The sequence below is a fragment of the Oryx dammah genome, unplaced genomic scaffold, assembly GCF_014754425.2.
Source record: "Oryx dammah isolate SB20612 unplaced genomic scaffold, SCBI_Odam_1.1 HiC_scaffold_21, whole genome shotgun sequence".
In the NCBI taxonomy this organism is placed as follows: Eukaryota; Metazoa; Chordata; class Mammalia; order Artiodactyla; family Bovidae; genus Oryx; species Oryx dammah.
The window spans coordinates 60702718-60718014 of NW_024070205.1; the positions used below are offsets into that span (position 1 = coordinate 60702718).

The 15297-nt window shown below is 33.4% G+C and overlaps 1 protein-coding gene across 1 annotated transcript in view; it reads left to right on the forward strand.

The window, feature by feature from the left end:
- The window catches only part of USH2A (usherin), a 922740-nt gene that overhangs the window by 67677 nt on the left and 839766 nt on the right, over positions 1-15297 (forward strand). The window contains exon 3 of the mRNA XM_040262869.1: positions 1653-1785. Coding sequence (XP_040118803.1) covers positions 1653-1785 — 133 coding nt within the window. The remainder of the gene's footprint in view (positions 1-1652; positions 1786-15297) is intronic.

Here is a 15297-nt window from a genome sequence, read left to right on the forward strand (position 1 = left end):
TCTGAGAATACTGCTGATATAAAACATGTATATGTTAGATTGGTAATAGTATCTTTAGTGGAGCTGACTAGAACAAATGTGTTTCCCTCATGGCTGCGCTAATGTGATAAAGGAAAATTGGCTGTTCATCAGCTTTTGGCTGGGTAAAGACAGTAGAGATGGAACCACATTCTTTTTTATGCATTAATACCTTCGAGAACTTTCCACGAGTTATATTTCATGTGCCTGCATGTTGTGCAGAGATGTTGTAAAACATGAGATAATGCTACAAATAACAAAGTAGAAAAGCCTGTATCTTTTATAATGATAACAGTCAAACACCAAATGACAGTAACAGGCTGTAAAAAATGGCATGCAAAAAAAAAAAAAAAAAAAAAGCAGCAGAAGGGTATATATCCAGGTCCGTGAGGAGCTAGTGTGTGATTTTTGGTCTTTATGTTAACACTTTGTTTTATAATTAAGTCAAATGGAACACAGGGTCTATGCATTTAGGAAAAAATATGGTTTTAAATGAAAGCAGGTTGGATAGAGAGGAAAAAAGCCAAACTGAATAAGTTTTTGAAGAACTGGTATATTGATATTGCCAAGAAATTTTTATAATTGCCAATAGTGTGTGTGTGTAATATTTTTTTAAAGATGGGGACTTTGAAAAGAGTTTCTAAGGCAATTACTCACATGCCTTAAAAATATTGGAGGATGGTTGTTTATTTTCATTAATTTTTGAAAGGCTGTTTTAATATAATTTCATTTTGAATGCTACATTTGATGTTTTTAAGATGTTAGCATCTAACCTTCACCTACAAGATACTACATTTCTCTCAATGAAGTAATCTGCGTAACTTTTTATGATATAATCCAGGGGTAGTCAAATTATAGCTGGCTACCTATTTTTATAAGTTTTGCTGGAACACATTTGTGCCCATTCATATATGTATTGTTTGTGGCTGATTTCCTGTTACAGCAGAGTTGAACAGTTGTGACCTGAACCATTTAGACCACAAAATCAAATCATTTGGCATACAAATAAAAAATATTTATCTGTTTACAGAAGACGCTTGTTGACTTCTGGTGTAGAGGGTTGTTAGGGTACCTGATTAATTAGCCTAGACTATGATCAGCAGATTTTTGTTATTCTGTATGGAGAAGTGCAGGTGAAAATTACCAGCTGGATACCAACACCCAAGAAAATAAATGTTTATAAGGAGTCTTTGTGTCAGTAACCTAAATTGAATTATATTCATATGTAATACATTTCTAGTGTGTCTGGTTTTGAATATTTTTGCCTTTTGCATTCATTTCTGTTTATTTCCAAATATGACTGTAACAAATTTAACTAGTAGCTAAAGAAGCAGTGTCTCCAGAACAACTTATGAAGGCATGGAAGATAGAACTGTGAAATATATGGGACGAACAGTTATGCATACCTTTGAATACCCTGGTATGTATGATCCAGCGCAGAATTATTATATATAGGTTTATGTCTAGATATACAAACACAATATATATCATTTGACCATTAAAATAAATTCCCAGTCTTTCCAACTGAAGGAAGTGGAGAAGTGGGAAATTAACTTGAGAAAGCTTGCTAACGGCAGTTATTATACAATAAAAGGTTATGCAATTAAAATAATAATGGCGATAATTTCTTACAGGTACATCAGACAAAAATCAGTTTCTTCATCAATGGTTTGGAAAAAGATAATGCAGCTTTTGATGCAAGAACTCTAAGTGGTTCAGTTACAGATTTTGCCTCTGGTACTATGCAAATAGGACAGAGCTTAAATGGTAAGTTTGGATTTCAGAAAATTATTTGTTTTATTTAATTACATGGTTCCTTGAAAAATGTGTCAAAAATATTTTAAAATACCCAGGTGTATTTGTTTCCTAGGCCTTCTGTAATACATTAGCACCAGTTGGGTGACAATTTAATAAAGCCAATTTCATCCCCCTGTGATTCTGGAGTGTAGAAGTCTGAAATCAAGGGCTCAGTGTTGGCCTCTTCTGGAAGTTCTGAGGGGGAGTTCATTCCATGCCTCTCTCTTTCTGGTGGCTTCTAGCAATACTTAGTGTTCCTTGGCTTGTAGCTATTAATATATAACTTCAGTCTTTGCCTCCATCTTCACCTGGCCTTCTCCCCTTCTCTTCTCTTTTAAAGACACTTGTGATCAGATTTATTTCCCAGCCTAATCCAGTATTTTCTCATCTCGACGTCCTTAACTACATCTGCAAAGACTCTTTTTCCAAATAAAGTCACAATTGCGGGTAGTCTTATTTGTTGAAGGCCATTATTTAACCCACTATATCAGAGAATCTTTAAAATGTCTTTATCATTATTTTTTCCAAGTAAGAACAATATGTAATAAACTGTATTTTTAAAATTTATTTTTATCTAAGTAAAGTGGAGTTACAGTGTTGTATTAATTTCCGTTCTACAGCAGAGTGACTCGCTTACATATATATATATATATATTCATTCTTTTTCATATTTTTTCCATTATGGTTATCATAGGATATTGAATATCTTTCCCTTTGCTATACAGTAGAATCTTGTCATTTATCCGTTCTATATCTACCAGTTTGCATCTGCTAACCCGAGATTCCCAATCCACCTCTCTCCTGCTCCCCTCCCCCTTGGCAACCACAGTCTGTTTTCTGTGTTTCTGATTTTGTTTCTGTTTCATAGAGAGGTTCATTTGTGTTACACTTTAGATTCCACATACAAGTGATATTTTATGGCATTCCTCTTTCTCTGACTTACTTCAGATACTCTAGTTGCATCAGTGTTGCTGCAAATGACATCATGTTATTCTTTTGTAGGTGCAGTGGCATCCCCTTGTATATGGGTACCACATCTTCTTTAACCATTCACCTGTTAATGGACATTTCGTTTGTTTCCGTGTCTTGGCTGTTGTGAATAATGCTGCTATGAACATAGGGGTGCATAGATCTTTCTGAATTGTATTTTGTCTGGATATATGACCAGGAGTGGAATTGCTCAATCATATGGTAATTCTGGTTTTGATTTTCTGCGGCTGCTGCTGCTGCTGCTAAGTCACTTCAGTCATGTTCGACTCTGCGACCCCATAGATGGCAGCCCACCAGGCTCCCCCGTCCCTGGGATTCTCCAGGCAAGAATACTGGAGTGGATTGCCATTTCCTTCTCCAATGCATGAAACTGAAAAAGGAAAGTGTTTCCACAGTGGCTGCACAGATTTCCACTCACAGCAGTGTTGGAGGGTGCCCTTTCCTCCACACCCTCTTCAGCATTTGCTATTTATAGATTTTTTAAATTGGTAACCATTCTGACTGGCATGAGGTGGTAAGTCATTGTAGTTTTGATTTTCATTTCTCTAAAAATTAGAGATTTGAGTACCTTTTCATGTGCCTATTGGCCATCTGTATTTCTTCTTAAGCTATATTTTCTTCTTCCTTTTTATGGTTTGGATTTTATTATATGACTGTTGTTACAGTAGAACTCAGAATATTAGACAGAAACTGGAAAATAATGTAACAGTCAACATGGAATATACTAGGTTGATAGTGTTCATATCTTTCTACCTTGAAAATAGGCCATATAGTTTTAAGAAGATAGTGTCATATCCTGAAAAGAACAGAAGCTGAATTTAGAATTCTCTTGCACTAACTAGCACATTGGTCTACAAAATTGCCTATACTTAAAAATGGGAATATTAATTGCTTTATATTATTAAACAGTAAATGATCATTATAAGAAAAACTAAACAACATTAAACTCTACAAAATAGGAAGGATTTCCCTTATTTTTACCTTTGTAGATAGAGATAGTTAATTTTCTTATAACCTTCCACCATTTTTGTACATATAGCTAGAGATATGGTTATAAATATAATAATTTTCCAAAAATGAAATTATCATACATATGCTTTCTCTGAGCCTTCTAAAAATAAATACTTCCCCTCCAAATGTTATGAGAAACATTTTAATATGCCTTCTCATTTAAAATGACTGCATTGTGCACAGTTGTATAGCTGTAACCAAAGCTTTTTAAACACAATCTTATTAATGAACATGTAGATTACTTCTATTATTTCAAAATTATTAGCAGTTATCTGATTGACAACACTGTATATATATTTATATATTATATTTGCGTCTATATCTATTATGCAAACACATATATATGCATTTGAGCAATTGTCTGTGCAGTTCCTTAAGACCTTTTACTTTGGTGTCAGTTTACAAGTCCCATCTCTCTGCTAACTAGCCATGTGACCTGAAATAAATTTTTATGTCTCTAAACTATAGTTATCTTGAATTTAAAATCATGATGGTGATGATATTACAGTTTCATGATGAGGATCAAATGAGGCTATGTCATAGAAAACAGTACTGTTTTTCCAGCATCTGGTTCTTAGTAGTTGTCCCATATTTGTTGAATGAATGAATGAATGAAAACCGTGCCTTGTGTATACTAAACTATACTAATATGCAATGCTGCTGTTAATTATAATTATTTTGCTAACCTAAATTGATAGAAGTTAGGTTGAAATGGTCATTTTATATTTTAATACATATGAGACTGATTACCCTAAAGCATAAGGACAGATTAGCTCATTACTTCATAAGGTTATGAAAATTTACAACCTTATTTAAAAATATAAGTAAGTATTTGTCTTAAACACTAACTAACCTGACAGATAATCCTTTTTTTTTTTTTTTTTTCACTTTTGCCATTCCTCTCACCAAAAAGTATTTTTGGACCCTGCTTTTAGAATTACTTTGCCATTAGTGAGATTAAGTAGCTTTCTACACATGTCTGGATAATTTGCATGTCATTTATGAATTCCTTATTGATATTGTATATTCATATTTATGCTCTGGAAAATCTTATTTGTAAAAGCTCATTAATGTTAATAATATTATGTTACATATCTTTTTTCTAGCTTTCAGATAGTCATAACTTCTCATTATAGAAATTAAAAAATATTCTCTTATATTTTAGTCAAGGCAAAAACATTCATGCAACATAATACATAAATATTAAGGGATACAGCTTTATGAATTTTTAATCTGTATATATACTTGCATAATTCTCATCCAGAAAAAGTTATCAGACATTTCCTGGATTTCAAACACTCTTGGTGAATACCAACTCTAAAGGGAAACAAAAAATAGTGTCGGTAGAGACCTCTACCAGCATAAATTAGTGTTGGCTGTTCTTGAACGTTCAAGCGCTTTAAATCATGCAAGTGACACTCTTGTGTTTGATTTCTTTTCTAAGAACTATACCAATAAGATATATCTCTATAGTGTGCTGCTATTTCTTTAAGCTTTAGGAAATACTTATTTACTTTTTCAAAGTGGGTATTTTAACCAATGATGTTTGAGAATGTTGGTGTTCCATGTCCTTACCAACACTTAATATTCTCATACATTATTGTTGTTTGCCATTATGGTGGCTTTATGGTGCATTTTCTGATGATTGATGGTATTGAGAACATTTTTATATGCTTCTTGGCCGTGGTTATTCTCTTTTGTGAACTACCTATATAAGTTTCTGCTAATTTTTAGTTGGATGGCTTGTCTTTTTTATAACTTATAGGAATTCAATATTTTGAATTTGAATTCTTTGAGAGATAAATGGACTTCAAATATAACCTTCTGAGTTACAGCTAATACTATCAGTTTCCTTTGATCAACAGAAGTTCTTAATTTCAGTGAAGTCCAATTTATGTTTATTTTAAACTTCATGGGGTTGCAAAGAGTCAGACATGACTGAGTAACTGAACTGAATACTTTTTATGTGATGTTTAGGATATCTTTGCAAACCCTGAAAAGTGTAGGAGAACACCCAAAATCTCTAAAAATGTTCTCCTGTGCTTTATTTTAAAAGTGATATTATTTTGCATCTCAAATTTAGATTGATGTTCTATCTGGGATTGATTTTTGGGTATAGTATGAAGTAGGAGTCAAGATTCTATTTTTTTCCCCACCTGGAATTTTAATTAACTCTGAAACATTTTTATCACTTCTCCACTACTTTGCAATGGCAGCTTTGTCACAAATTACATCCCTGTTACATGAAGACAGTGAGTTCCTGAGCTCCCTGTTTGCCCATGCTGCTGCTGCTAAGTCTCTTCAGTTGTGTCCAACTCTGTGTGACCCCAGAGACGGCAGCCCAACGGGCTCCCCCATCCCTGGGATTCTCTAGGCAAGAACACTGGAGTGGGTTGCCATTTCCTTCTCCAAGGCATGAAAGTGAAAAGTCAAAGTGAAGTTGCCCAGTCGTGTCCGACTCTTAGCAACCCCATGGACTGCAGCCTACCAGGCTCCTCCGTCCATGGGATTTTCCAGGCAAGAGGACTGGAGTGGGGTGCCATTGCCTTCTCCCTGTTTGCCCATATGTATAGTTAAAACATTTAGTTTTCATTTTTGTAGCCTCATAAGAGTTCTTACTGTCTAGAAGGATTTAATTTCTCCAATTTTTTTTTATCTTTCAAGATTGTCTTGGCTATTACATGAATTTTAGAAAGAGTTTTTCGATTTTCACAAAACTTTGTGGGAATTTATCCTTAACTCAATTTTGCAAGAATAGATGTGTAGAGAATATCAAGTCCTCCAATCCATGAGCAGCATATATTCCTTAATTTCTCCCAGCAATATTTTTAGTTTTCTAAATAGTGATCTCATTCATATTTGTAGGACTTAGTCCTGTGTTTTTGGTTTTTTTTTAAGGTTCAGTTTCACTTAATACTGTTTTGAAACTTTATTCTCTAGTTTTGTTTCTATTATATAAAATTACCATCAATTTTTATATTGACCTTAAGTTCAATGACCTTGCTGAATTTAAGTTCTGATAGTTATACAGTCCTATCATTTATACATAGCAGGCACTCAAATTTTTCAATTTTTTACAGTAAATGCCTAACTGGTCATGGAGTTGTCACATAGATATTTATAGGTGTTGTTATAATTAACTTTGAAATAATGCAAAATGTTAGTGTTTCCCCATGACCTGATTTATATAGTTATTTAATTTAAGGAAAAATGTATAGATATTTAAATATTCAAAATACACTCTAAAACACTGGTTAAATTTCCAAGCTCTGGTGCCAAACAAATTTAGGGTTGAAGTCAATCCATTTGTTTACCTTTGATCTAAAGATATATCCCTTTAAGGTTTCTAATTTGTTAAATTATATTTTAATAAATATTTTATAGGGATATTATAAGAATTATATGTATTAGTATATTTATAGAATATATTTCTTATCATATGGTAAATTTTAATAAGTGGTAGCTATTATTAACCTCTTTGAATATCTATTTTCTTATTGTGAAGTAGACATAGCAATTACTTTCCATAGAATTGTTGAGAGATCCAAAGGAAAATGTCTATAAATGACTCTATTATTTTAATTTATATATTCTCTTAGATCAAGCTAAACTTCCGTGAAGAAGTAACATTTTAAGGAACCTATATATTTAGAAACTTGGTTTGAGTAATTAGTATTATTGAGAAATTTTATAAAGTACTCTGCATGCAGAAATTCTTAATAACACATTAAATCTTGTGAGCCTTATTTCAATATTTAATTCCCATTAGCACTTCTAAAAGTGTTTTATTGCACCAAATGTTGCTCAAAGTATTTGATAGTGCCATAAATTTGTTCACTCTGCACTGTGGGGTTGAAATGACTTGCTTCTATTCTATTTCAATATACTAAATGTTGAATTAATGATTCCAAAGGATAGTTTGGGCTGAATATGATATTTGTTTTAAACTGCAAAAAAAGAAATTTGACTTCTGATTAAAATGTACATAATTGGAAAAGCATTTATTTCCAGTGTTACTTAGTTTTTAATATAATTTTCCTCCTTAAGTTCTGGCATTGGAGAACTACAGGAGGCAAAGATATTTAAAAATAATTTTTATCTTTTTTCCCATCAATTTCTAGGTATGGTTGTACCTACTGTATCTTTTCTCTAATTAGAGATGGCAGGTAGACTGGCTCATTACTTCTGCCTAATGAGCCAGGCTCCATGCCACCTCTCTAATCAGAAAAGAGATAGGTACAGAATGTTCCCACGGACTTATTATAAATCATTTTCTTTCTCTCTCTTGCTCCTTTTTTTAATCAAAAAATTAAGTCACTGTCCTCCATACTTTTGTCTACATCCAAGATGGTTTCATTCAGGAAAGGTAATTGTGCAAGAGATTACCGTAAGCTGAATTAAAGGTGCTCTCATGCAGTACTGGGCCGGCTGTCTCTGCTTTGGAACAGACACTGCCTCAATCACAAGCATATCAAACGAAGGTCTACAGGAAATCAAGATGGCTTTTCTTTCTTTTTCTGGTTAGGCTTACCTTGTTTCTGTACCCAGAAAGCGACAGCTTCATGTGAGTGTTGGCTGCTAGGAAGCCTTTTCTTTGAGTCTCATCTCCAACTAGCATAACTTTCTAGAAAAATATTGTAGGTTGCCAATGACACTTTCTGTGGCTGTGGGCCTTGTCTTTGCCTCCCCTAGGAAATTAGTCAATGGACCATATGAATATTTTTTCCTGGGTTCTGTATCTGTATTAATGGGATGTGTGTGAGTGTGTGTGCTCAGACATCTGATTTGCTCTGGCTGATTTTTAAATATACAAATAGAGACAGCTTAGACCTTCCATATCAACCAATGTGTCAGTTCCTTTTTAAGTACAGTTTGTTCCAGTCATATATTTATTTTAATTCCTTCAGTTGGGCAGAAAACGAAGAGGAGTTGTGGTAACAGACATGTAATTATAAACAGTCTTTAAAGTCACTGTGGTCATAAACTACAATAACCCTGCAAATTTTGGATTTAAAACTAGAAAATCACATGAATCAAAGTTTTTGAGAGTAATTTCTGAACTCTTATCAACAGACTTCTAATTTCCTTTTAAATGTTGGCTTCTCTACATTAAGCCATTAAAAGCATGTATACTTTCTTAAGATAACTGGTCATTAAGGAATCAGTAAACTTTTGTTGTGTATCTGTGAAAGCAAATATACAAGGAAGAAAAAGATAATCACCTAATGCTAATGCCAACTTCCCTTCCATTCCGTATTTTCTAGGTGTTGTATCTTCATTCACCTGCTTGTTCTTTCTAGAGTTGGAATACTATTTTTATTTCTACTATTGTCCCAAAGGTCATCAATAACATTTCTAACTTCAGCTATGTATGGAAAGTCAGTTTTCCTTTTAGTTTAGCTGGAGATAATACTAAAATTTTTCTGAGAGAATTCTTGTTTTTAATTAGGTAAAAAGTAAAGAAATAAAAAAATGTAGAAATTGATGAATTGAGACAGGTAAATGGAATGGAAATAAACTACAGGAACATGGTCTATAAAGGTATTAAAAAAACAAACAAACAAGTGTTAGTCGCTCAATCGTGTCTGACTCTTCATTACTCCCATGGACTATTGCCGGCCAGGCTCTTCTGTCCATGGAATTCTCCAGGCAAGAATACTGGAATGGGTAGCCATTCCGTTCTCCAAGGAATCATTCTAACCTAGGGATTGAACCTGACTCTGCCACATTGCAGGAATACTCTTTACCATCTGAGCCACCAGGAAAGCCCATATAATGCTGTAGAAGAGTTTACTTAAGGATGAAGGAGTTTCAGAGCATTGCAGAAGAGATATCTAGCAATGCTATTAGGACAAGTTGCCAACAATGTTACAAAAATAAAAAGATAATTTAAATGTGTACCTTGCAATCATATTAAATAAAAACTGCAGATAAATTAAAATTTAAATGTGAAATATATAATCATAAGATAGTAGAGGACAGTAAAAGGAAATGTTTTCATAATCCTGGCATATTGAAGATTTTTATTGGCATGATATCCTGGCCAGAAACAGTAAAGCAAAAATATTGAAGCATCTGACTGAGAATTTAAAATCCAAACAGTGCTTATCATTTTTTGCTTATCATCACTGTTTGCTTATCATTCAAGCAGTGTGTATAGTTTGGCTGGGAATAAAAAAGAGAATACTAGTGTTGGAAAGAGTTTGCAATAAACTGGCAAGCTATGAAAAGTAAAAATATGAAAGCTATGTCATCCAAGTGTTCTCCTTCCAGGACATATCTCTCAAGAATATAATTAAATAAGGCTTTAAATATGTACATGAAATGTTAATTGTAGAATTACTTAAAGTAGCAAATAATTGGAACCAGTTAGAAACTTCAAAAGAGAATTGATTAAAATAAATGATAATTTATGCCTCCAATGGAAAAGTGTGTGTTATTAAGAGAAATGATATGTCTGTTGGTCAAGACTTGGCAACACATTCATGATGTGTTATAATATGAAAAATGAATGAGCATAAAGTGTAATATAATCTTACTTTAACATGGGTTGAGGAAGTGCAAATTTGCACTGGATATTGAACTCACTGTACATAGAAATTATTATTGCTATAATAATTAGTGCCTGAGAAGCAAGGTACTTGTTTTCGGTTTGAATCTGGCTTTGCTTCTTAAAAGTAAAGTGACTTTGGCAAAAAATTTAACTTCTCAATCCAGTTTCCTAATTTGTTTGTTCATCTATAACATGTGTTTTTGATATAGTTTTCAAAGCAACTGTAAAACTTTTAAATAATATATACTTGGTTTATGTTTGGTATCCAATGAAAGTTTGCTATTATAAATATTAATGTTATGATAATTTAGGTATTACTCTTATTGACTTTGTGAAATTTAAGTATTTTAAAATAATGGTCCTGGCTGACATTCAATTTTTGGCTCAAAATAAAAATTTTCCTAAGGTGAGTATGAAAAAAATTTTAATTTAGTACAGTGATATACAATATGTTTAAAATGGCTATATTTTGTGTAGGTAAGCCTCACAAAATAAGTTCTTTCTCTCTTCAAAGATTAGTCCTTTCTGGTACTCTTCTTCATTGTTTTTTTTTTTTTTTTTCACAAATCCTGAAGTCTATCTGGTGTTCTTTTCAGCCTGAAGGACTTCCTTCTTCATTGTTTATAGTTTGGCCAGTGGGAACAAATTCTCTCAGCTTTATGAAAAATGTCTTTAATTTGTCTTTACTTTTGAAAGATATTTTCACTGGATATAGAATTATACATTGTTAATTATAATTTCTTTTAGAAGTTTAAAGATTGTTTTTTCACTGTCTTCCTGCCTTCATTATTTTTGATGAGTAATCAGCCATCATTCATATTAATATTCCTTTGTAGGGTATATGCCATTTTTTTCTTGTTGCTGAAAATTTTCTCTTTGATGTTAATAGTTTAATTAAATTGCCTGGACGTAGTTTTCATAGTATTCATTCTAGTTGAGATTTGCTCAGATTCTTGCATATGTAAATTGATGTTTTCACTACTTTTGGAAGTTCTGATAATTATCTCTTTAAACTTTTCTTTCTTCTTCTTTTTTTCCATTCCACATTCTTTCTCCTCTTTCTCTAGGACTTCAATTATGTTTATGTCAGAGCATGAATAGTATTCCACAGATGTAGGGCACATTTTTGTTTGCTTTTTTTCACATACTGTTTTTTATTCTTAGCATTTCTGTTTGGATACTTTATATTGATTTGTCTTAATAGTCACTGATTATTAAATTCTTTTTTGCATCTAGGCTGCTCTTAAGCTTATCTAGAAAATTCTTCATTTTTTAATAACAAACTTTTCATCTCTAAAATTTCCATTTGATAACTCGTTTGTAGGTTCCATCTGTCTGCTCATCATATTCCCTCATCTTTACACACATATTGTCACCATTTCCACTAGATCTCTTGGTATTTTTTGCCTTAGATATTTGGATCATTCCAACATCTGGGCCTTCCCTTATGGCTCAGCTGGTAAAGAATCTGCCTGCAATGTGGGAGACCTGGGTTTGACCCCTGGGTTGGGAAGACCCCCTGGAGAAGGGAAAGTCTACCCACTCCAGTATTCTGGCCTGGAGAATTCCATGGACTGTATTGTCCATGGGGTCACAAAGAGTCAGACACAACTGAACGACTAGAATATTATGGAACTTCTGGGCCATGTCTTGACTTTTTGTGTGTGTGTGTGATGCACTATGTTTTCTTGCTGTTTCTTGTGTCTTAAAATGTTTTTATTGTGTGCCAGACATTTTGTGTAAGGGAACGGAAGAGATAGAAGTGTGTTTGCGTGTGTTAGTTGTTCAGTCATAGCTGACTCTTTGTGACCCCAAGGACTGTAGCCCACCAGGCTCCTCTGTCTATGGAATTCTCCTGATAAGAATCCTAGAGTGAGTTACCATTTCCTATCCCAGGGAATCATCCCGACCCAGGTACTGAACCCATATCTCCTGCATTGCAGCTGGATTCTTTACCATCTGAGCCATCAGGAAAACCAGGTAAATAATAGTTACCTCCAGAGAAAAGAGCACTTCTGGTTCTGTTAGGCCTCTGGAGTGTGTGTGTTGGCAGTGCGAGGGAGGAGGAAAGAAGGAGAGCAGCATCAAACTTATTTGAAATTGATGTGGACTTGAGCTTTATTTCAGCTGTAATATAATTTAGTTCACCGCTGGCTTCAGATGTTTGAGGAGAGAATTAGGATGGATGCAGACTCCCTCTGGTGCTAGGAGGGGCTGTGTCTTCTTTTTCTATAACTGATTCTGCTACCTCTCACTTTTCTGTTAGGGATGAGAACAGCTGTGTCTCAACTCTTCTGTGAAAGACTTGTTACTTTTTAGAATTTATTAAGTTTTTCTGTGTTCTTTCTGATAGTTTAAAAAATGATTTTATAGCTTATCTGGCTTACTTTGGTTGTTTGATAGCTAAAGTGATGGTTTCAACTTTCTGTACCTGAAGCACAGGTGGAAATACAACTCTTACTATAACACTTGATAGAACATTTTCCTTTTTTGACCAACTCTTTGCTTAACTCTGCACCTCTCTTGGTTCTTAACCATGGCTGGTCTCTGGCATTCTGGTCAAGGGAGGTACCTATTACTTGGCTCCGAAGATTATTTTGGTAGCATTTGGGAATTGACCTTATTGTTACCTCTTCTAATTTTTCCTGGAGATTTTTGGCTTCTGTGGACCCTAACTTTATTTATATTTTTTAACTTTTACATAAGTTTTCCTTGGTCTTCCTGAAATCTATTCACTGCCAATATTTAACACTGAAATTTTTTGAAGATTCTGAACCCTTGTTGTTAGATTATCTCAACTCACTAGTGGCCTTTTTCTGTTTCTTGATTTTGTGGAGCAGTTTCTGTCTTACGACACTTGCACCATTGATTATTTCTTAATTCAGCTCAAACTTTTACCTTCTAGGGGTTGATGATTAATTTGAATATTTTGTAGTCATCTGTTACTTGTTCAGGATAATACCTTGCCTTTGATTGATTTTAGCTACCAATTCTAGAGGTGAATTTTCAAATTTTCCTCAATCAATGAATTTTATTATAATGTATATATTGTGTAATTGTATAATACACATATATTAATCATATCTGACTCTATATGGAATGCTTGTTTTTTTGTTATTGTTGTCTGCAATGATATTTTATTTAAATCTTTATTTTCTTTCTTACAGTTCCATGACAGCTGGAGTATATTCTTATCTTTTTGCTACTACTACCTAAAAGCAACATTAACAATAACAGAAACACAAAATACATTCTAAATTTTCTGGCATAAAGCCCTTACCATTGTGAGCATTAAAAAATAAATGAGCAAGCTTCTTTGACTCTCCATTCTAGAGCCATCATTTTTGAAGTTCTAGACTTTTTTTCTGATTTGCTTTTATAATTGGATTCAGAATACAATGTTTTCTTTTGTGTCACACTGAAGTAAATAGAAATTAGGTAATTAACCTGACCCCCATCATGCATAATTTTAATTTCAATTAGAACTTTTGATAGAAATGAGGAAAGGAGGTTATCTAAGTCTTTGTGGGATGGACACAGATTTATTTTTTTTGTTCTATTGCATTGGCAGGTTTTTTCTTACATATGTGAATCATTAATGGTATTGTCAAAATGCTCAGTCTTTAAGCTTTGTTATTTTCAGAAATGAAGATTCTCAGTATGCTATCATACTAGGTTTTTTTTTTTTTTAATAAAAATTCACAGTAATTTTCTTTCTTTTAGCCTGTGAGTGGGTATTTCTATTTAAAGGCAACTGTGCCAATCATTATACTTCCAGTTCTAATTCTAAAATTGTTTTGGGTCACAAGGACAGATCTAGTTTTAATAACTTGTTGCTATTCCCATTCATTTGACTGTAGCATGTTTATTAACATCTAACTTTCTAAAATAGAAATTTTTGTTATGCCAGTGAGTTTTCTAGGTAATGGTCATTTATGGTCTTGAAATATCAAAAGGTTCTTAAACCTCTTTCCCATTCTGTATTCATATTTATTATTCTGTGTCATTTTTATACCTTATGAGATTTTTTTAATACCTTGTAAAATTGCCAGTTTTATAGACTGCTGCTGCTGCTGCTGCTAAGTCGCTTCAGTCGTGTCTGTCTCTGTGTGACCCCATAGACGGCAGCCCACTAGGCTCCTCTGTCTCTGGGATTCTCCAGGCAAGACTACTGGAGTGGGTTGCCATTTCCTTCTCCAATGCATGAAAGTGAAAAGCGAAAGTGAAGTCTCTCAGTCGTGCCCGACTCTTAGGGACCCCCTGCAGCCTACTAGGCTCCTCCGTCCATGGGATTTTCCAGGCAAGAGTACTGGAGTGGGGTGCCATTGCCTTCTCCGAGTTTTATAGACTAAAGATTGTCAAATATTAACTATTTCAACCTTAAGTTAATATGTATATAGGTATACTTAAATAATATAATACATGCTATTATCTTCATGTTAAAATTTATAAAAGTTGCTTCATCTTGGGCCGTCCGTAAAATTTGTTTGAGTATTTTTAATTTTGAAGTCTAATTCATTCATTTTACATGCTTTATTAATATTCCATTTTATGAATAAAGGCATACGTTATTTCCATGTTGAGAATTTTCTTCTTATAATTTATGAAATTTCATAGTTAACATATGTTTCTCCTGGTACACATTTGTTTTACTTCTTCCTTTATAATTGGAAACCCTTTCTTTTCCCTGCTTAATTGCCCTGGTTAATTACCTACAGAACAATATTTACTACAAGTGGCAAATGTGGATATCGGACATGGCAGAAAAGTAGTATTGTACCTTCGAATGTGATGTTAGCTATGGATTTTTCTAAATTCCCTTTCTTATATGAAGAATTATCTCTTTTTCAATGTTTACTGAGTGTTTTTATAATGAAAGTGTTGGCATTTGACAAAGGCCTTTTTCCTGCGTCTAAGGAGATATCATT